Source organism: Platalea leucorodia (assembly GCF_965183815.1).
Source record: "Platalea leucorodia genome assembly, chromosome: 5".
NCBI classification, from domain to species: domain Eukaryota; kingdom Metazoa; phylum Chordata; class Aves; order Pelecaniformes; family Threskiornithidae; genus Platalea; species Platalea leucorodia.
The window spans coordinates 20,300,069-20,319,763 of record NC_138827.1 but is presented as its reverse complement, the minus strand read 5'-3'; the positions used below and the strand labels follow the sequence as shown (position 1 = coordinate 20,319,763).

At 46.5% G+C, this 19,695-nt stretch overlaps 1 protein-coding gene across 5 annotated transcripts; it reads left to right on the top strand.

Annotated features, from left to right (window-relative positions):
* The first annotated feature begins 1,956 nt into the window (after positions 1-1,956).
* On the top strand, positions 1,957-11,077 carry NAA20 (N-alpha-acetyltransferase 20, NatB catalytic subunit). 5 transcript variants are annotated; one of them, XR_014228159.1, is made up of 8 exons: positions 1,957-2,061; positions 2,221-2,245; positions 2,350-2,440; positions 3,698-3,833; positions 4,846-4,991; positions 6,399-6,486; positions 8,770-8,951; positions 10,352-11,077. XR_014228159.1 is itself a non-coding variant. In XM_082311732.1 (7 exons), the coding sequence occupies exons 1-6, from the start codon at positions 2,009-2,011 to the stop codon at positions 6,482-6,484; spliced, it is 537 nt and encodes a 178-aa protein (XP_082167858.1). In that variant the 5' UTR covers positions 1,957-2,008; the 3' UTR covers positions 6,485-6,486; positions 8,770-9,132. The 5 variants fall into 5 exon arrangements, 4 of the variants coding, with proteins under 4 accessions (XP_082167858.1, XP_082167859.1, XP_082167857.1 ...); XM_082311732.1 differs by lacking the exon at positions 10,352-11,077 and having other exon boundaries at positions 8,770-9,132; XM_082311733.1 differs by lacking the exons at positions 8,770-8,951; positions 10,352-11,077 and adding an exon at positions 7,585-7,692.
* Positions 11,078-19,695: the final 8,618 nt, after the last annotated feature.

The following is a 19,695-nucleotide window of genomic DNA, read 5'->3' as shown; positions in this document are numbered from 1 at the left end:
TGTGTAACATAGGCTGTTGCTCTAATTTTTATGACTGCAAGATGATTCTGTTTTTTTCCATGGTATTAGAAAACACTGCTTTTCACATGTTTTAAAATTCTTAGTTCTTAGTCTAAATTATCCTCACTACTGAAAGACCATATTCTTCATGGGTTTTTTCCCCAAAACATACCTGAAATAGAAGCATTTACTTTGTATGAGGAACACAGTTCTTTTTGATAATGAACTATATCCCTTTCATTATTTTAGAGACAAAAAAGTTATATAATATTTAGTATTTTCTACGTGATATATCTGGTATTATAGCTTATATCTGATATGAAAGATCTTGCCTAACAAAAAGCAGTCTTTGAAACAGATGGTCCACTTGTCTTGCATAGGCAAGCTCTACTTACACTCTTGAACATGCATCCATAAATCCTGTTGTTCCTTATTCAAGGAGGGTTCTAGCTCCCTCAATCATTATGCTTAATCTAGCATAACGTAGGCAGTCCAGGACTGCTTCCTCTCCTGAACTGGGCAGCCAGAGCTTTTTTGTAACACAGTAACAGCAAATTACTGTGGTATTGACACGTTGATCAGTTTTTGTTTTGAAAGTGAGTAACAAGAAATCAATAAGAAGTTGAATATCCTTCTTTCTTGATTTTTTTTTTTTTTTAGTACAACTTCACTGAGTTACTGTAGCCATGTATTCCAGCTTGAAGGAATTTCTCTTTCCTCACTTCCTTCTAACCAACTTTGGCCAAGAGTTCTTATGTATTTCTTTTATATATATGTGTGTGTGTGTATATAATTTATTATACCTATATCTGTAAAATGGGTAACACACAACACTGTATTATCTAATTTATAACAACAAATATATTTTTATGTATAGTTATAATATAGATTTCCTTTTTATGTATCTACCTTTGTAAACACACCAGTGCAACAGAATAATATCTGTAGTAGGCGCACGGTGGTTTTTTACCCAAGAAGTTTTTTTATTGATTTAAGCTATTAACTACAATTCCCCTCTCTTCAGGCCTTAAATGTTGCCAATTATATCATAGAACCATAGAATTATTTAGGTTGGAAAAGACCTTTAAGATCATCGAGTCCAACCGTTAGCCTAGCACTGCCAAGTCCATCACATCTGCCCGTCTTTTAAATACCCCCAGGGATGGGGACTCAGCCACTTCCCTGGGCAGCCTGCTCCAGTGCCTGCCAACCACTTCAGTGAAGAAATTTTTTCTAATATCCGATCTAAACCTCCTCTGGCACAGCTTGAGGCCATCTCCTCTCATCCCGTCACTTGTTACTTGGGAGAAGAGTTGGTCTTGAGTCTTGAGTGTTCAGTTTCCAGGAGGTCCTCTTCTGGTGTTTCTTCCCTGCATCCTTACAGTCTTGGGTCGTAGTGCCTGGCTTCTTGGCCATCCATTGTCCCGGTTTTGGCAGTAACGTTATCACGGGCCATGGCGTTTGACTGCGTTTCCCAGGTCCGACGCAGAGCATCTGTGCGCTGCTGTTGTGGCACCGTAGGACTTCGTGTCCGCCGGCATCTTCCCTCCTCCGGGAGCTGTCAGCTTTGCGCGTGGTGGTCTTGCATATTACGGCCATGCCGTCTGTAGCGTCGGGGTGTGGGGGGGGTGTGTGTGCGTGTGCCTGGCGGAGCTGTCCTGCCTGGGGGTCGCCGCGGGGCTGCCCTCGGGCGCCGCGCAAGCTCTCGCCGCCCGCCGGAGCCGGGCTCCCAGCGCCTCCCGCCGCTGCAGCCCCGCCGGCCCGGCCCCGCCGCTCCTCGCTCAGCCGCAGGCGGCCTCCGCCTTCCCAGCCGCCCGCCCGCGGCTCTCAGCGCCCGCGCCCCGCCGCGGCCCCTCCGCGCGGTACGGCCGGCAGGGGCGGGGCTGGGGCGCTCCGCTGCCGCCCCTCGGTGGCGGAAGGGGCCCTTGGGCGGCGGGAGCGCTTCCGGGGCGGCGGCAGCGCCAGGGCCAGCGGCGGCGGCAGCAGCGGCAGCGGCGGCAGCAGCATCATGACGACGCTCCGCGCCTTCACCTGCGACGACCTCTTCCGCTTCAACAACATGTGAGCGCCGGCCGCCTCCCTCTCCCTCCCCCCCCCCCCGGCCCGTGGGCGCACGCGAGGGGCTCCCCCTTCCCTCAGGCGCCGCCGCCCCTTCCCCCGGGAGAGCTCGGGGCGGCGGGGGGCGCCGGGCCCGTGGTGAGCGTTGCTCTCCCCCCGCAGCAACCTGGACCCGCTGACGGAGACCGTATCCTTCCCGCTGCCGCCGGCCGCCGGGGAGGAGGCGCGGGGCCTAGCGCGGGCGGCGGCAGCCGTGGCGGCGACAGCTTGCTCCTTAACGCAGCGCCCCAGTACGGGATACCCTTCTACCTGCAGTACCTGGCCCACTGGCCCGAGTACTTCATTGTCGCCGAGGCGCCCGGCGGGGAGCTGATGGGTTACAGTGAGTGTGGCGCGGCCCCGCGGGTTCCCCCGTTACCGGCGCACGGCGCGGCGTGTTTGGGGGATTGAAACGCAGGAGCTCTTCTTACTCCGCATTTTCCAAATACCCAACAGGGAAAAGGAACGTTACATATCATCTTCCCGTTTCATGAACCTCTGAGCGTATTACGTAGGACTCGTAGCAGTAGTTTTCAGTTTGATGTTCCTAGGGTGGCAAGGACGCTCGACTGTGCTAACGTCCACCCAGGTTTTAGACAGGTGAATATATGCGCACGAGCGTTTCTGTAATCCTGGTATTAAGTCCCTGCACTCAGCGCTGATCTCGCACACTGTCAGTCATCAGTAAGTAAAAATGCTGGGCTTGGGTTTTCCGTTGTCCTGCGAGGGAGAAAGGGCTCTGGATCTGGATGTCAGATGCTGAGTTGCTGTGGAATATTTGTGTTTTTCAGAAATCATTCCAGCTGGAACTGTTCGTTTGTTTATTTCTTCCAGGGTTTTTTTCCCCTCTTTTTTTGTGTGTGTGTGGGGAGGGAGGGGGCAGAATAAGGGTCTTTGCAAGGACCTGGGAAATAAAGTATTTAACATAGTAAAGCTTAAAGCATTTGCTATACAGAAGGCTTCTCTGTACCCACCACATCAGTTGCTTATTAGCAGCGACTGATGTTTAGAAGAGTACCGTGTGGGACTGTAAATATTCATTAGTGAACTAACACTAGTTTGGTTCTGTGTAGAAAGGAGAGGAATTACAAAGAAGCCCCCCAAAACTACATCCCCCCTTTTTTTCTTAAACATACCGTGTTTGCAGGGCCTTAGCTTCCTATTGCCAGATTGGCAAAGCTTCCCAAGGTCTATTCCCCCATAGTCACCAAAAGTCTCCAGTAGTTGCCAGGATGGTGAGTTTAGTTTTGGGCTTCTAGCCCTCCATTCCTTCATTATTTTAGTGAGATCCTGAATTCTACTCAGTCAAAGACTCACGAGAATTGCTTAAAATTCGCATTGGGAACTTCTCAAACAATGAATTTGAGAATTTTTTTTTTTTTCAACACTAGTCAAGAGACTACTGTAATGCTTGAGCAAAATGACATTTTTAGTGGTTGCTGAATCACTCAGTGATAACCTAGACATCCCTGTTTGGGCCTTTACCACAATCATTGCAATCTTTGTTTATATACTGCTTGGTTCTTTTGTGAAGATGTATAGCTGTGGGTGGTGCATTATGCCAAAGGTGCTACTGCTCTGATGGTCTGTATGTTCGCAGTAATGGGTAAAGCGGAAGGCTCTGTGGCTAGGGAAGAATGGCATGGACATGTTACTGCTCTCTCTGTTGCACCAGAATTTCGACGGCTGGGTTTGGCTGCTAAATTGATGGAACTACTGGAAGAAATTTCAGAAAAGTGAGTACTATACTTCTCTTTAGCTTTTAAAGTAATCTTTCTACAGACACCTGTCCATGGCTTAGATATTTGAATTGCATGAAACAGATGCAGAATTTTGCTTTAAATAATGTTCTGATTCACTGAAATTCCCCATAGTTAGGGAACAAGAATTAAAACTGTTGCTTGGCAGTTTAAGAGCTCAGGGTTTCTATGAAAGCTAACTTGCCAGAATGGGTAGGAAGTAGCCTGAATTCCAATAGAGATACTGTGTAAAAAGTCCCTTTCTTGGCAGGAAAAGAGCTTCATGAAACATCAGCACTGTTTCCCGTAGGGCCTCCAACATACTTGTTCAGTAATCATGGGCTTTGTGCAATTCCCGCAGGCACAATCTTGAACAAATCTTGTACGGCAGACAGTGTCTTAGCTTACTTTCTATCTCATGCTTGGTTGCTTGTACCTGCTGAAAATTTAATTTAGTGTCAAGTGAACCCACAGGGAAACCTCCTCAACTGGTAGGGCAACCCCATTGTAGTTGGTAAAATCCGAAAATAGTACGATGTTTTGAAAAATTTGCCTTGTGAGGAGAAGGGCTGTCTCCTGCTAGGCAACTGAATTTTGTGACTGATTCCACCACTCCGCCCTGCCATGCGCTTTGAAGGAGGCAGTCCCAAAGCCAATGTGATCTAAAAGGTGGACTCTTTTTTTTTTTTTTTTTTTTTTAAATAATTTCTAATGGATATGAGGCTTGTGTGGGTGTTTAGCTTCTCCTGTTCTTCCTGTTCATAATTCTCAGCCCACTGGCTGGTGTAAAAGAACAGTCATGTGACAACAATAAAATGAAATTTGTGCCTGTACTGGATTTGCCCCTTGGTAAAGGAGTGCCTCTGTTATTACAGTGTGAAAGATGTTTGATTAGCATACTACATCACCAGACCTGCTCTTGCTCTGATTACAAGTTACAGGTTATTATTTAGAAATACATTCAGCTGCTGTTCCTTACTGTGGTTTTTTGGTTTTTATTTTTTCAAAGAAAGGGTGGATTTTTCGTCGATCTCTTTGTGAGAGTGTCAAATCAGGTCGCAGTAAATATGTATAAGCAACTAGGCTACAGTGTGTACCGGACAGTGTTAGAGTACTACTCTGCTAGCAATGGAGAGCCAGATGAAGATGCTTATGGTAAGTATTCGTTCTGCCTCAAGGTGAATGGAAAGATTCTCATGTTAAAGGTTCCTGGGCTTGTTTGTATGATTTTTTTTTTTTTAATATAAAAAAAGTTGAGATAGTTGCTGACGAAGGGATTTTATATACTCCTTTAGATAGCTTTTCCTACTGAAGACTACATCAGTTACAAAACTTAATCTTGCAGTTTACATGTTTTGTAGCATCTGTGGCAAAATAAACTATGAAACAAGAATAAACTGGTAAGTACAAAGGCGCTTATGCTGTACGTAAGATGAAAATAAAAATGCAGTTTGTTATCTAACTTTCCTTTCCAAGGAATGCTCACACCCAGTGGCTGGGCTTTTGCTAATGTTATTGGGGGAAGGAATTGCAGTGCTTTCCTCATTTCTTCCCATAACGGGACTTGAAACTTAGTTTGTCTCAGATGTCTAACTACAAATTTACAAGTGTCAGTGGTCAACACTGGCAGAGAATTGGGTGGCATTTTCAGTTTAAAAGGGAATGAACATGGAAATTCAAGTATGTTAATGTTAATTCTGTTAACAAAACTGAAGTACCAGCTGCTTCCTCTTTCTAGACCTTCTTTCCTTTAAGTATCCTCCCCAAAGGTTACATGGCCATGCTGTATATCTTTTCTGTTCTTGCACTATTCATTTGAGATGCAGGAGTACTATGAAATACAGGAGCTATGGACAGACATCTACTATTGTTGCAGATGCCTTAAAACATATATTGGTCCTTTTAGCCTGCCATTTCCTTTCCATTCACTTGGGTTTCACGCAGGGTTATATTGCAGTTGATAACATTGCTGCTGAATGACATTAAGGACGTCAAACTATTTAGAGTGTGTCCAGAGGAGGGTGACCAAGATGGTGAGAGGCCTCGAGGGCAAGACTTATGAGGAGTGGCTGAGGTCACTTGGTTTGTTCAGCTTGGAGAAGGCTGAGGGGTGACCTCATCACAGTCTACAGCTTCCTCAAGGCGGGACAGTGGAGGGGGAGGTGCTGATCTCTCTCTGGTGACCAGCAATAGGACATGAGGGAATGGAATGAAGCTGCATCAGGGGAAGTTCAGACTGGACATTAGGAAAAGGTTCTTCACTGAGAGGGTGGTCGGTCCCTGGAACAGGCTCCCCAGGGAAGTGGTCGCGGCACCAAGCCTGTCAGAGTTCAAGGAGCATCTGGACGACGCTCTTAGTCATATGGTTTAGTTTTATGTAGTCCTGCGAGGAGCAGGGAGTTGGACTTGAGGATCCTTATGGGTCCCTTCCAACTTGAGATTTTCTGTGATTCTATGAAATCTTCTTGATTAAAAATGATATTATTTTAATACAGAATTCACTTAATACGGCTTTGTACGATGACGGTCCTATTATAATAGCATTTTTTCCTTTTGCCACAGATATGAGAAAAGCTCTTTCCAGAGATACGGAGAAGAAATCAATTATACCTCTGCCTCATCCTGTGAGACCAGAAGACATTGAGTAACTGTAAGCTGTGATTCTCAGGCAACTTACTAAGAGTGTCAGGTTCCTTCTCCCTGCAGCCCCCAAGAACTTATGGGATGAGAAATCTTAGGCTTAATGTTTTTCCCCATGAAATACCAAAAAGGAATATTGAGAAGCTTCCTAATGCTGTTTCTGTTGGTAATGGCTGCATACTCCTGCACTTACACCATTATTTTTCCTTTCAAATATTGGAAATTCAGAGACTATTAAAATGGAATTACCTCATGTATGGTGTTTTCTTTCAAACCAAAAATAACTGAAGTCAGTAACAGTAAAAAGTGTTCAAATGCTTTTATTCATGACCAATGAAAATACTGTACAATAGCCAAGAAACACAGGAGGGGAAGGCAGTGTATAAATACTTGAATAGAAGATAAACCTGTTACACAGACTGTAGAAATGTCTTTCCCCTCTTCATGGCACAGGCATGAGACTGAACTTAGGTTCACTGTTGATTTGAAAAAGCCAAACAACCAAAGCAGTCAAGGCTTCGTCTCCGCTGTGGACCACATTCAAGCCAAATTCTGTGTTCTGGGTACCCATGCATACCGTACCATGCTGTGTCCGTTGAAGTAATCTGCAGTAAAGATTTCTTGTTTTTTCATACTCTTCTTGCTCAGTTTCAAGGTCAATGTAGGATTTCCAAAGAACCGGCAAAAGAGAAGTCTCTCCTTATGTTCACAGCCTCTTCAAACAACTCTATATCTAACACTGAGATAATGCAATTTTTTTTTTTAATGGAGAAGCATGGATAAATGTGGAATTTGCAGAAATGAAATTCAGAGATCAGAGTATTAATTGACCATACAAGCTAGGATTAAGACTAAGTGATATCAAATCTTGTGCACATAATTAATTTAGATTACTCCTGTAAGCATGTTTCTCCCTCTATGTTTTATATTTGGTCTTAAAGTCCTGTGTACCCTGCCAAGAAACAGATGCTAACTTAGACAAGAGACAGGCTAAGCCATTATAATGAGCAGTTCTGTTTAAGCTGGTAGATAATTTACATTTTAATTAGCCACACTGTGTAATAAATACTGGGTTTTGTTCCTGTTTTTCTGCCATCCCTGTATACAGCTTCCTGTCCCTTTTTTCCTCTCACTTTCTGTCTGGTGTCCTGTCTCTCTTGGTCCATCCTTATCACGTTCCCCATCACTATTTTGCTCTCTCTTGTTTTTTCTTTTTAAAAAAAGTTCCCTGTGCCTTTTCTTTCACTCCCCCATTCCTCTGTGTTGTGCTGTGTCCCATTTTTGAGGCCACGGAAGTGACACCAGGAGTGACAGGTTGTCAGAAGCAGGTCCTCCAGCCCATCACTGTTTTTACCTTCTCCATCTCTTTGTCCCAGTCTGCATCTCTCTCTGTATTACTCAGTCCCCCTCCCCTGTTCTCTGTTCTACTTTTTCTGTCTCTATATGTCCCACTCCCTGTCCCCATCTTTATCCTTCCTTCCTTCCTTCTTCCTCTCCTTTTTCTCTCTGTCCTTTTGTCCTGCTCCCTGACCCTATTTCTTTCTGCATCTCACCATCCTTTTTTCCCTGTACCTTTCTGTCTCTGGTCCTCAGTCCTTCTCCCTTGTCCTACTTTTCTCTTTATAACCCTCTCTCCTGCTCCTCATCCCTCTTTCTCCATCCCTCTCTGCTGCTCCCTGTCCCCATCTTTCTCTCCCCCTGCCCCCCACCCAGGTCATTATCTCTCTCTCTCTCTCTCTGTCCTTCCCTCCCTCTTTGTCTCTCTATCTGTCTGTCCTTCTTGTGTCTCTACTGCTCTGTCCTGCTTGCTGCCCCTCTTTTTCTCATTCTGTCCCACTGTCTTGCTCCCTGACCCTCTTTCCTTCTGTTGCTCTATCTGTCCTTCTCCCTTCCCCCCTGCCACCCTCAGTTTCTCTCATGCTCCCTCTTCATTTTTATTCTCTGTTGCTCTGTCCTGCTCCCTGTCCCATTGTTTCTCACTGTATCCCTCTGTCCTGCTCCCTGCCCCTATTCTTTTTCAATTCCTCTGTCACGCTGCCCATCCCAGGGGTTTTTATCATCTCCATCCTGCTCCCTGTGTTTATTTTTATTTGTCCTGCTCCCACTCCCTCTTTCTGCCCCTGTTCCTTTGTCCCTGCTGCTTCTCCACCTCTGACCTGCTCCCTTCCCCCCCGCCCCCCGCACTGTGCCTCTGTCCTTTTTCTTGTCCCTGTCTCTTCTGTCTTTCGCTGCCCCGTTGCCTGCCCCATGCTGCACCCCCGCCATCCAGCCGGCTGTCACTTTTCTCTTCTAGTGTCCTGCTCCTCACTGTTGGCGGCCTCCACCTCTGCCCATCGCTCCGGGAGCCGACCGACCGACCGTCTGTTCCCCGATGGACCAACGAGCAGAGCTCCGGGAAGTCCGGGAACGACTGCCGAGGTGTCCCAGGGGCAGGGGGAGCGGCGGGGCCCGGAGCCTTGGAGCAGACTCGCACCCGTGCGTGACTGAATAAGCACTCGCCGTCTCCTTTGCCCGCAGCGCTCCCTTTTCACCGGGCGAGGGGCTGTGAGGGGGCCCGGGGGCGGAGGTGACACGCTGTGGGGGTCAGGCGACGCAGGGGCCGGTGTGCGCCAAGGGGGAGCCGAGCGGTCGCCGAGCTGCGGAGGGAGGCGATGGCCGGGCCCGGGAGCCGGGGAGGCCGCCTCGCCGCGCGCTGGAGCTGGGGTCCCGCGGCGCGGGGCTCCCCCTCGGCCGGGCCGGCTCCGCGGGCACGCCGGGAGGGGCAGTCCGCTGGCCTCCGGCGCCCGGGCGGCCGTGCTCTGTGTCGCAGTGCGTGCCGGGAGGTGTAGTTTTTGCGGACTCGGCCGCATTGCCCCATTGCTCTGGGGGCGTAGCCCGTGCTAGCGGCGCGGCACGAGGTGTAGGTTTGTTGCTGGTTTCTTGTGTTTTTCTGCGGGCTTCCCGCTGCGCCCGTGCCCCGAAAACCGGCGCGGCCGGTGGGCTCGCCGCTGCCGCCCGTCCGCCAAAAGCAAAGCGCAAATTTTTTCGCCTTGCGAAAGCGAAGTCCGCAGCGCGCGGGACGGCGGGGCCGGGGCCGCCCCGGGGCACGCGCCGCCCGCCTGCTGCTGCCGCCGCCTCGTGGCCGAAGCGCGGGACTGCAGCCCGGCCTTCGCGCGCCGGCTCTGGCCCCTCTAGCGCACGTGCGGTGCGCGGGAGCAGCTTGGCAACCTCGCCAGGGCTCCCCCGAGCCTCCCCCGGCCCCGCTCGCCCCGAGCGGCTGCCGCCAGCTCCTGCACCTCCCCTGGGGCCCCGTCGCGTAGCCCCGGGTCACCCCCGAGCCCTGTGGTGACGGCGGCAAGCTGGCCCTCCGTGCCTCTCCAGAAGCCCCTGCGGAAGGGGGGGCTCCGGCCGGGGCGAGCCGCGGGAATCACGGTCGCTGCTTCTCCTTTCCCTCTCCCAGAGGCCGCGCTGAGGACGCCGTTGTCCGTTCGTCCCCTGGGGATGCCGTTGACTGCATCCACCTGTGGCTTGGGTGGGTTGTCTCTGCCCGGCCTCGCTGTTCTCATGGCGTGGGGGCGAAAAGGGACGGGCGGAGCAGGCTGTGGGCAGGAGCTGCCGCGGCTGAGGCTGGAGAGGCTGGAGAAAGGTAAAGCAGAAGAAATCGAAGGCCATGTGGCCAGCAGCTGCCTCCCGCTGCAGGCAAGAGAGCCTGCCTCTCCGGGTGAGGAAGGATCCCTCTTCGTAGTCCACAGCAGGCCAGACCGCCAACGTGCACCGCGGGGTCTGTATGTGTAACCCAAAGCGTGGTATGGCTGCACAGTGCACGAGCGAGCCAGGCTACGTGTCTAGGAAGCCTCATCTCATAAGAGCTGCAAGACACCTATGTATTCTCCTAGGTGGAGGACAGCCAAGTGACTGGAGTTACAGAAGAGGAAGGAGGAGAGAAGGAGAAAGAAGCGTCTGAACTGTCAAGTTCTCCCAGCAGCACCGAGAGCGAGAGCTGCAGCGAGTCCTGGGCCCTTGGGGCCCTGTCGCCCCTCTTCTGTGTCCAGGCCCTCCCTGCCCCTCTCCTGGCCCCCTCTCCTTCCTGCTGCTGCAATTTTTTTGCTGCAAGTTAAAATTGTGTAATTTACAAAGTGACTTGCAGTTTGAACTGTAACTGCCAAATAGCTGTAGCATACAATTTATTAGTTGTATTTAAGCGGTTAGGTATTTGTTCTAAATGTTTAAAAAGAGAGGCAACTGAATGTTACAGGGTTTTTTTCCCAATATTTTGATGGAGTGCTCTGAAGTACATTATTTCTGTCTGGCTTTCAGTGGTGCATTTCCCTGGCAGTTCAGTAGCACCTCTCTTGGGCAGTGCAGCTGGCCAGACGTCCCTCCTAATTATGTCACACAAACAAACCTAGTCAAATTACAACTGTGTATTTTGGAGATAGATAATTTAACGGTATCAATTCACAGCCATGTAAGTTAAAATAATGCAAAAGGAAAATCAGATACTTCTTTTATAGTCTTGTTATTGGATGTATATTAACATACGCACACCTTTTTAGCATAAAGTGAATTACTGAGATTTGTTCTTTATTTTTCATTTTACTCTTTAAAGTTTTACAGTTCACTTCCAGCTTTATTGACCAAGCAAGCAAGATGTGCAGCAGCAGCGCCAGGGCTGTAGCTGTTGTGGTGGATGTGTAAGCGCAGATTCTGATTATGGTACAACCTTGTCCTGCAGCCTCGCAGAGCTGTCTCCCTGCAGCAGTGCTGTAAGGAAGGGATGAGATGTTTTCCAACACCAGCAAGAGTGTTTACTTTTATGCTAAGAATGTGTTCAAAATCGTATCAATTAGTCTTAATACTGATTTTAAGCATTCAAATCACTCTAGCTTTTAAAGGATGTGTTGTATTTTGAGCTGACCTGCTCACCTAGAATCCTCCTTTAGCTCAACTACTATCCTATCCCTTATTCTGACTGAATTCCTCTGCTTTCTTCTGTGCTACTTCTTTAATATGCTGAAATATAATTTGGGATTTTTGTGTTTCAGATGTAAGCATTTCGTGATGCTCCATAGATACCCCCCCCAGCCCAGGTTTGCCTGCTGGTCGTTACGCATACTGACAGTAAGGGGCCAGCGCTGTGCCTGGAGAAAAGATTTCTTTTTGTCTGCGGTTCCAGACGGGGATTTTTTGAACTAAAGTTACTGTTTTAGTGATACTCAGAATTGACTAATTTATGTGGACGAGTGTTACGTGTGTCTGATTCTCTATCATTAAACTATAATCTTTACATGAGGTTGCTGTTTTTGCAGCAACTCCAGGCATTGAACAAGTGAATGCAAGTTAAAAATACTTGTTTTCATTCCATAAGATACATATGTATACACATATATACACAGATACGTGGAAAAATCATTGTTGCTTTCAGGTCAGTGCTGCCTTTAGGTAACAGAAGAAATCCAGTTCCTACTCTCCCTGCCTCTCTCTCCATCTAGTTTGTATTTAATAAAAAGGCTTTCAGAAACTTAGAACACAAAATGAACAAGAATTATACATATAAGATGGAATAAAAAGTCCAAAATTAAAAACAAGCATAAAATGTAAACTATAACGAATAACCACTATTTCTCACGTGTGCTGTCAAAAAAAAAAACCAACGGATTTTATAATCCCTATAAAAATAAATAGAAAACACTGATCATGAGCTAAATACCCCTATTCAATGACAAATTCATTGGATAACTAAAAATAAAGATGAACAGCTACTCCCACAGTGCTAACAGAAGGACATTTCTAGTCCTGAACAGCCTCCCATAACTTAGGTTTGATTCCCCTGTACAGGTGACTCTTTGGGAAAGGGTATCTGATATTAGCAGCTCCATGCTTTCAAGGACTGCTTGTATTAAGTTTTTGGCATTATCAATCATTCCCTTTGCTCCCGTTACATTGCTGGCTAAGTGTTTGTACATAATTTCCAAGACTGTCCGTGCCTATATTTAATTCTCCTAGCTTCTGCATAGATCTAATAACAAATGGCAAGAAAAAAAAGACCACTGAAACGGGTTATTATGAAACTTGAGGAGCGATAGGAGTGGGTGGAGGGAGAAGCAACAAAACCCCCCAACCTGTTAAGAAACTGTTCAGTAAGATTCTGTTGCTGGTCAGCTCCATCTTGATTTACACCTCCTTCCGACGACATTTGCTGGTGCAGCTGTCGTCGTTGCTCTTTCTGTTCGAACTGCTGATAACGTAGTCTTTGTCTGTAATTTTCCTGAAACTGCTCTATTGAATCACGAAGCTTGAAAGAAATGAGAATTACTAATGCAAATTAAATAGTTAATTGTGGTATTTAGCCTTAATATTCACTCTCTGGTTCGTTATTTCAATACAAGCATCAAAAGGCCAGCAGATTCGCTTCTGAGGAGCAATGCTTTGGTTCTTCCCTAAAAATAGATACAATTTATGTATTAAAAAAGGATAGGGCTGCCAGCCTGTACTATTCACTGTTGAAGTAGTTCTGCCCTAATTCAGAAGACTCCTCTTTCCTACAAAACTTCCAAGTATTACTTAACATCAAAGCAAATAAATGGGTGATTGGAAATGGAAAATAAAGATCAGAAAACAATGCAAGCTACATTCCAAATTCCAAGTCATGTTTTCACTACAGATCTAGTATTTTCTGCCACATCATTGACACTTCTCTGCCATCACGTCTTCTATATTAGTATCATTACCACTATCAATCTAATTTTATACTAAACATCCATCAGCTCAAACATTCCTGAAAGTGCTACATAGGAAAATGTTTGTATCAGTTTTGCTATTCTTGTATCCTAAGTATTTCTGCATGGCACCCTTTCCAAAATGCTTTAGCAATCGGCAAGCGTGCAGAACATATTAAAAACCTTGGATTCCCATCTTCAGTTTTGTTAACTTGCAAAGAAGTGCTCTTCAGTCAGCGACTTGGAGCAAAGCTCGCTCTTTAGGAAGTTATTATTTTGAACTTTTGGGCTATAATAACAAAGGTAACTTAGCTGACTAAAAGACGAGTGATCGCTTGCTGAACACAACTTGGAGCAGGAACGCCGCGCTCGCGCGGGGTGCGCCCTTTGCGCCGGACGCGCTGTGGCCAAACGCCGCCGCGGGGGCTCGGAGCGCCGCCCGGCCGGGGGGGAACCGCCCGCCGCTGGCTGCGCTCCCGGCCCCGGGGCCGTGCGGAGCACCCCGCCCCGCCGCCCCCGTTCGTCCCGGCTGCGTGGCCGCGGGGACTCCCGCCGCCCTCCCCTAAAAAGGGTGAGGGAAGCTCCCGCCGGCCCCTGCCCACCGAGGCACGGACGGGGTTCGAACCCGTGATCTTCGGTTTACGAGACCGACGCCTTACCACTTGGCCACCGCGCCTGCGTTAACGGCACTTCCCGACGCACTTCTATCGCTGGCGCCACGCCCACGGCTGCCCTCGCCAACCGCGCGCCGGCAGCGGGCGGCCGCCTCCGCCCCGCTCCCGCCCGCCGCGTGCGCCAGCGCCAGCAGCTGGCGGCCGCTGGGCGCTGTGGCGCGCGGGGTGCGCGCGGCCGTTGCTCCCTCAGGCGCAGAGGGAGCGGCGGTGGGATCCCCCTGGGATCCCCCTGGGATCCCCCTGGGTAGGCGTCCGCTGAGGGGGCGGAATTCGTGGGAGGGGGCTGAGGAGAGTCCCTCGCTCCGTAGGAGCGGCGAGGAGCTGCCCCGTCCGTCTGTGGAGGCTTCCCTCTTCCCGCCTCGGCCCCGGCGAGGGACGGAGCCCCGGGGCGCTCCCGCCTCTGAGGGCGGCCGGGCCGGGCCGGGCCGGGCCGGGCTCAGGCTGCGGCGACAGAGAGGGGCTCCCCGGGGGCGGGCGTGGGGGGTGGTGCCGCAACTGAGCGGGGCGTGCAGCTGTGCTGCGGCGGGGGTCGTCAATACCAAAAGGTGGCACTCTCACATTTAGATTAGTAAATGTATTGGAAGCAGTGTAGTCAGACCAGAAAGAAAAACTTGGGGGGGGGGGGGGAAGCGGGAGTAAAACTATCCTCCGAGAAAAGAAGCAGAAATGCAAAACGTTGGGATAATTAAATGGTAAATATTAAATTAAACTCACTAAGTGCCTGGTACTTGTTCCCTATAAAACTTAGTGTTGTGAAATGCAGAAAAGATACTAAAAATACATGTTTTTCTAGATTTGGTCTCCTAGATATTTACAAGTGTGTCCTGAAAAAAAGCTTTTTAGGTTTTCATTTACTGTTCATTGTGGAGATCCCTTCAAATTCCCTATGAAACCTTTGCTGGACAGCCAAGTTACATTCCATCTTCCTGGATGAAAGGAGTTTTGTTTGTTGACCTGTGGGGGGTACTGATCCCCACTATGATCAGTCTTTTTTTTTTTTTTTTTGGTGGAAGAAGCATGTAAACATGTTAACAGAGGTACCTTTGTAAAGGCTGAGATCAGAGTTACTAATTTAGTGGTGCTGTAATGCAGGTGTGTTAAAAGATTAACGTGTCTATGCTTTTGGGATGTTCTTTGAACTATCATCAGGAAAACTCATGCCTGACGGCTTGACTGTATGAACAAATTTCAGTTCTTCAAAACTTGCCATTTATCAGCTTCCCTGTGATAACTCTCCGCGTGCCTCTGTTTCAGCAAACAGAGCTTCACCTGCAGTGAAAGCTGTCTAATTTAAACTACCATACTGGATAGTCAGCCCATGTTCAGTCTGTTTGTTACTACCCAGGGATAGCTGTCCCAGAGGTGATTTGTTCTGGTTTTCCAGTCCTTATGGGCATGACCAGGCAGTTAGGTTAACAGGTTGGACTCGATGATCTCAGAGGTCCTTTCCAACCTTAACGATTCTATGATTCTGTGATAACTGATGGCCCGGCCAACCCGAACACTTGCTGGAGTTTCTCTGCTAGTCTTGTTCATCACTAGCTTCAAAGGATATACTCTCTTCAAAGGACATCTGGACTATGGAAAGCTGGGAAGCCAGAAGAGTACTGTTGTATTCTGCTTTTGTCTTGATCATTGTGATCACTGCAGCACTTCAAAAATGTGACGATGTGTAGGAGTGGAAACTGCCTCAACTCAACTCCCACACCTGTAACTTTTATGATAAGGAGTGACTGCAGAGGGCCAGTTATCTTAGCTGACTAAAAAAGAGTTACTCCTGGTACTACCAAGCTGGCAGCAGGAAGGAGTTAGATTCTAATAAATCATATTTGACTGATGTCCTTCCATTTCTGACCTACTAGCTTATTACAAAATATGCTCTTTTATGTGCCATATTTGCCAGTTGTAACTTGTTATCACAGTTCCTGTGCAGCTCATGTCTGTGTTTGGTATTTTTCATGTTTTTGTGTCTTTGTGAGCTGAGAAGTAATTTTGTGATGAGCGGAAGCAGAGGGGACTATTTATTTGAATTATATATGGAATTCACAAGTTAGTTAGTTATATCTCTTCAAATACACTACATTTTTAACAAATGTATTTGGTTGGCATCAGAAATAGTATTTAATGGTAAAGCAACTTCTAATACTAAAGTTCTTCCTTAATTGTACAGGGAGATTGAAAGTTTGATTTGAAATCATAAAGATCTTCTGAGTAGATTAAGAGGAAATACTGGATTTGGTTAAAAAAAAGTTGCCTACTCTCTGAGCCCAACTTCTTAAATGCATCTGGAAAAAATGTTACTATCTATCTAAGTAAAGTGCTGTTTAATGGTGAGCTGATTTATCAAAACAATAGTTTTTATAACTAAAAATGTAAATTTGTTTTTAAAACGTGTAATTGCCTGTGGTTTCTTTTGACGTCTGGATAGTTTTGTTTGAAAGTGTTTTATGTTGGTCATTACCTTTGTTGGAGCTCTGTGTGAAAGCCCTTATTCTTTACGCTGAATCCTCCTTATGCAGTGTTCTCTTCTGACAAACTTTTTTAAAACACAACATGAATTTCCTAAAGGAAAGGCTTTACAAGACTCCAAAGCTGAAAGGGTAATGTCAGAGATTTTGTCAGAAGTGACCTGCTCGGTTGACATGGGGCGAGCGGTCGACATTGTCTACTTGGACTTCTCCAAGGCTTTTGATATGGTTCCCCATGGCCTCCTCCTGGAGAAACTGATGTGTTATGGCCTGGACAAGTGGTCTGTGCAGTGGGTGAGGAATTGGCGGACGGGCCGCACCCAAAGGGTGGTGGTAAATGGCTCTTTTTCAAACCGGCAACCCGTCACAAGTGGGGTCCCCCAGGGATCGATATTGGGCCCAACACTATTCAGTATCTTCATAAGTGATCTGGATGATGGGATCAAGTGTACACTGATGAAGTTTGCTGATGACATCAAACTGAGTGGGGAAGTAGACACCTGGAAGGGAGAGCCACCCTGCAGGAAGATCTGGATAGGCTGGAAGAGTGGGCTAACAAGAACCTTATGAAGTTTAACAAAGACAAGTGTAGGATCTTGCACCTGGGAAAACATAATCCAGGAGTGCAGCTCAGACTGGGATCCACCTGGCTAGAGAGCAGCTCCGTGGAGAGGGATCTGGGGGTCCTGGTGGACAGGAAGCTCAACATGAGTGAACAGCGTGCTGCTGCAGCCAAGGAGGCCAGTAGGATGCTGGGTTGCATCAAGAAGGGCATCACCAGCAGAGATAAAGAAGTCATTATCCCTCTCTACTTGGTGCTTGTCAGGCCACACCTGGAATACTGAGTACAGTTCCGGTCCCCGTTATACAACGAAGATGTGGACAGGCTGGAGGGGGTCCAGAGAAGGGCCACCAGGATGGCCAAGGGTCTGGGAAGCCTGCCGTATGAGGATAGGCTGAGAGAGCTGGGTTTGTTCAGCCTTGAGAAAAGGAGGCTTAGAGGTGATCTCATCGCCATGTACCAGTACTTAAAGGGGAGCTACAGAGAAGGTGGAGACTCCCTTTTTACAAGGAGTCACATGGTGAGGACAAGGGGTAACGGGCACAAGTTACTGCCAGGGAGATTCCGATTGGACACGAGAGGTAAATTTTTCACAATGAGAACAGTCAATCGTTGGAATAATCTCCCCAGGGAAGTGGTTGACTCCGCTACGCTGAACACAAGTTTAAGACTCAGCTGGACACGGTGCTGGGCCATCTCGTCTAGATTGCGCTAGAAATGGGCCAGATGATCCTTGAGGTCCCTTCCAACCTGGTATTCTGTGATTCTGTGATTCTAAGATAATAACCATTTTTTTTTCTTCCTTCCCTAAGCCTTGCACTTATGAGATGGAGGTGTTGCTCTAGGAGAGGGCTTTGATGTCTATTTTAATGTACAAAACTAGGCCTTTCTACAAATATCCGTGACTCACTTGAGGAGATACAGGGGAACAGTCATATTTATGGAGAATTTGTGCAACTGTATAACTGAGTTTATAAAGACTTGCTATGGGGAAGCTGGAATGCTCCTCAGTTATCAATTACTTAAGCTTAGACATTGTCCTAGCTTTATGAAAGAATGCTTCTGTTCACTATTTTAACTTTTCACCAACAGCAGTTGTCTTGGAGGGATTCAAGAATGATGCAGTGTTATGGTAGAGGGGCCCTGCAGTCCTTCTTCTGTAGAGAAGACTGGAGACTCATCTTCAGGTAATTTTTTATGTGAAGGGAAATATTTCTTAGAATTACTCTGTAAATTTATGGATAAACACTTAAAGGAAAAAAAAAAACCCTCCAGCTGTTGTGTCTCAGGTGCTCCTCTAATTTGTTACTTTGATTCTCTTTTAGGAAGGTCTCGGTGGGGGTGTAGACTATCGTATGAGGTGTGGGGAAATGTGTGTGACTTCTTTACTATCAAGGAAGCATCTATGATTTGAGACAGTACAAGTATTGTAAGAAATATGTCATTCTTTAGCAACATCTGTATGATACACAACAAGCTAACAGGCAGGAGTATATAGCATTTAATATTGTACAGAGTAAAGACAAATGTGATGATGGCGATTTGTAGAACATGCTTTAATATATTCAGGTTTTATTGAAAACCAGGGTTTAGCTTGTGGAAAAAGTTCATTCAGCATAATCTCAAGCTTTATCCGTCCTTCTTGTCTTGGTGTTTACATTATCATACTAATATGAACACAGTTTGGGCAGGAAGGTTATGTGTTTATATTTCTTGGACTTTGTAAAACAATCAAAACCCCAAATTGCCAGTTGGCACCAAAACAAGTGCTGTACCTCTGATATAGTCTAACTATAAATTCTGTAATGCACAAACACATAGTCAAAAAATGCTGCACTTGTTTTGCAACGTTTGTGTCTGGTGTGTGATATCTGAAGGTAAGTTTATGGCATACATAGCTTACAAACTTTTAGAATGGTTAAAGTTCATAAAGAAAAGGCATTTTATGAAATTTACAGGGCATATTAGTAAGTTTTAATTTGTTCAGTTTTACGGGTTCTACTTACTGCTTTATGGGTTTTGTAATACTTGGCCGGATTCTGATGTCATTAGCGTAGAACAGATTTTAATAAGGAAAGGGTGGGTGATCTGGTATGGGGACTGCCTCCACAAGAGGAAGTGTAACAATAAATATTTAAATGAAGCAGCTTCATCATGAAAAGCAGCTTTGTACATATGGAACAGCTTATAGCTCATTCCCCTGAAAAAATGCATAGAGGTGTTCTAGAACATAAGCTGAGCAGAATACAAAATGCAAATACGAAATTGCACAATCCAGCACATCTTGAAAACCTTGGAAGAATTCAGGAAAGTCATGAATGAACGTGGGTGTAATCTCGTCTACATCAGAAATAATTTTCTAATTCTTTCTTTGCCACCTTATAGTTCTGAAATATCCCTTAGTTTCTCACAGAATAGCCTTATTCTTTGTACTTACTTGGGTTTTTTACAAATTCTTTTTTTATTGTTAGAGAATTACAGGTAGCCTCTATTCAGAAAAATGTGATACAAACACTATTTGTTTTCTTGTTAAATTCAAGACTGGTACTGTAAACTATAAAAAAGAATCGCAGTATTTTGTAGCTGATAAGAATGCCCATATAAACTTCCTTGTGGGTTATTTCTGTATCTGTGACAAGGTAACCCAATTAGAAGCAGAAGTCTGTATTGCAAGGTGGAACACACCCAGTAATTTGCAATGATATTTTAATAGTTTTTGACTTCACTCTGAGAGGCCTTAAAGGTTCATTTGCATAAGTGAACAAAATGTTGCATTTGACTCACAAATGAGGTTAAACTATCTGGGGAATATTGAGA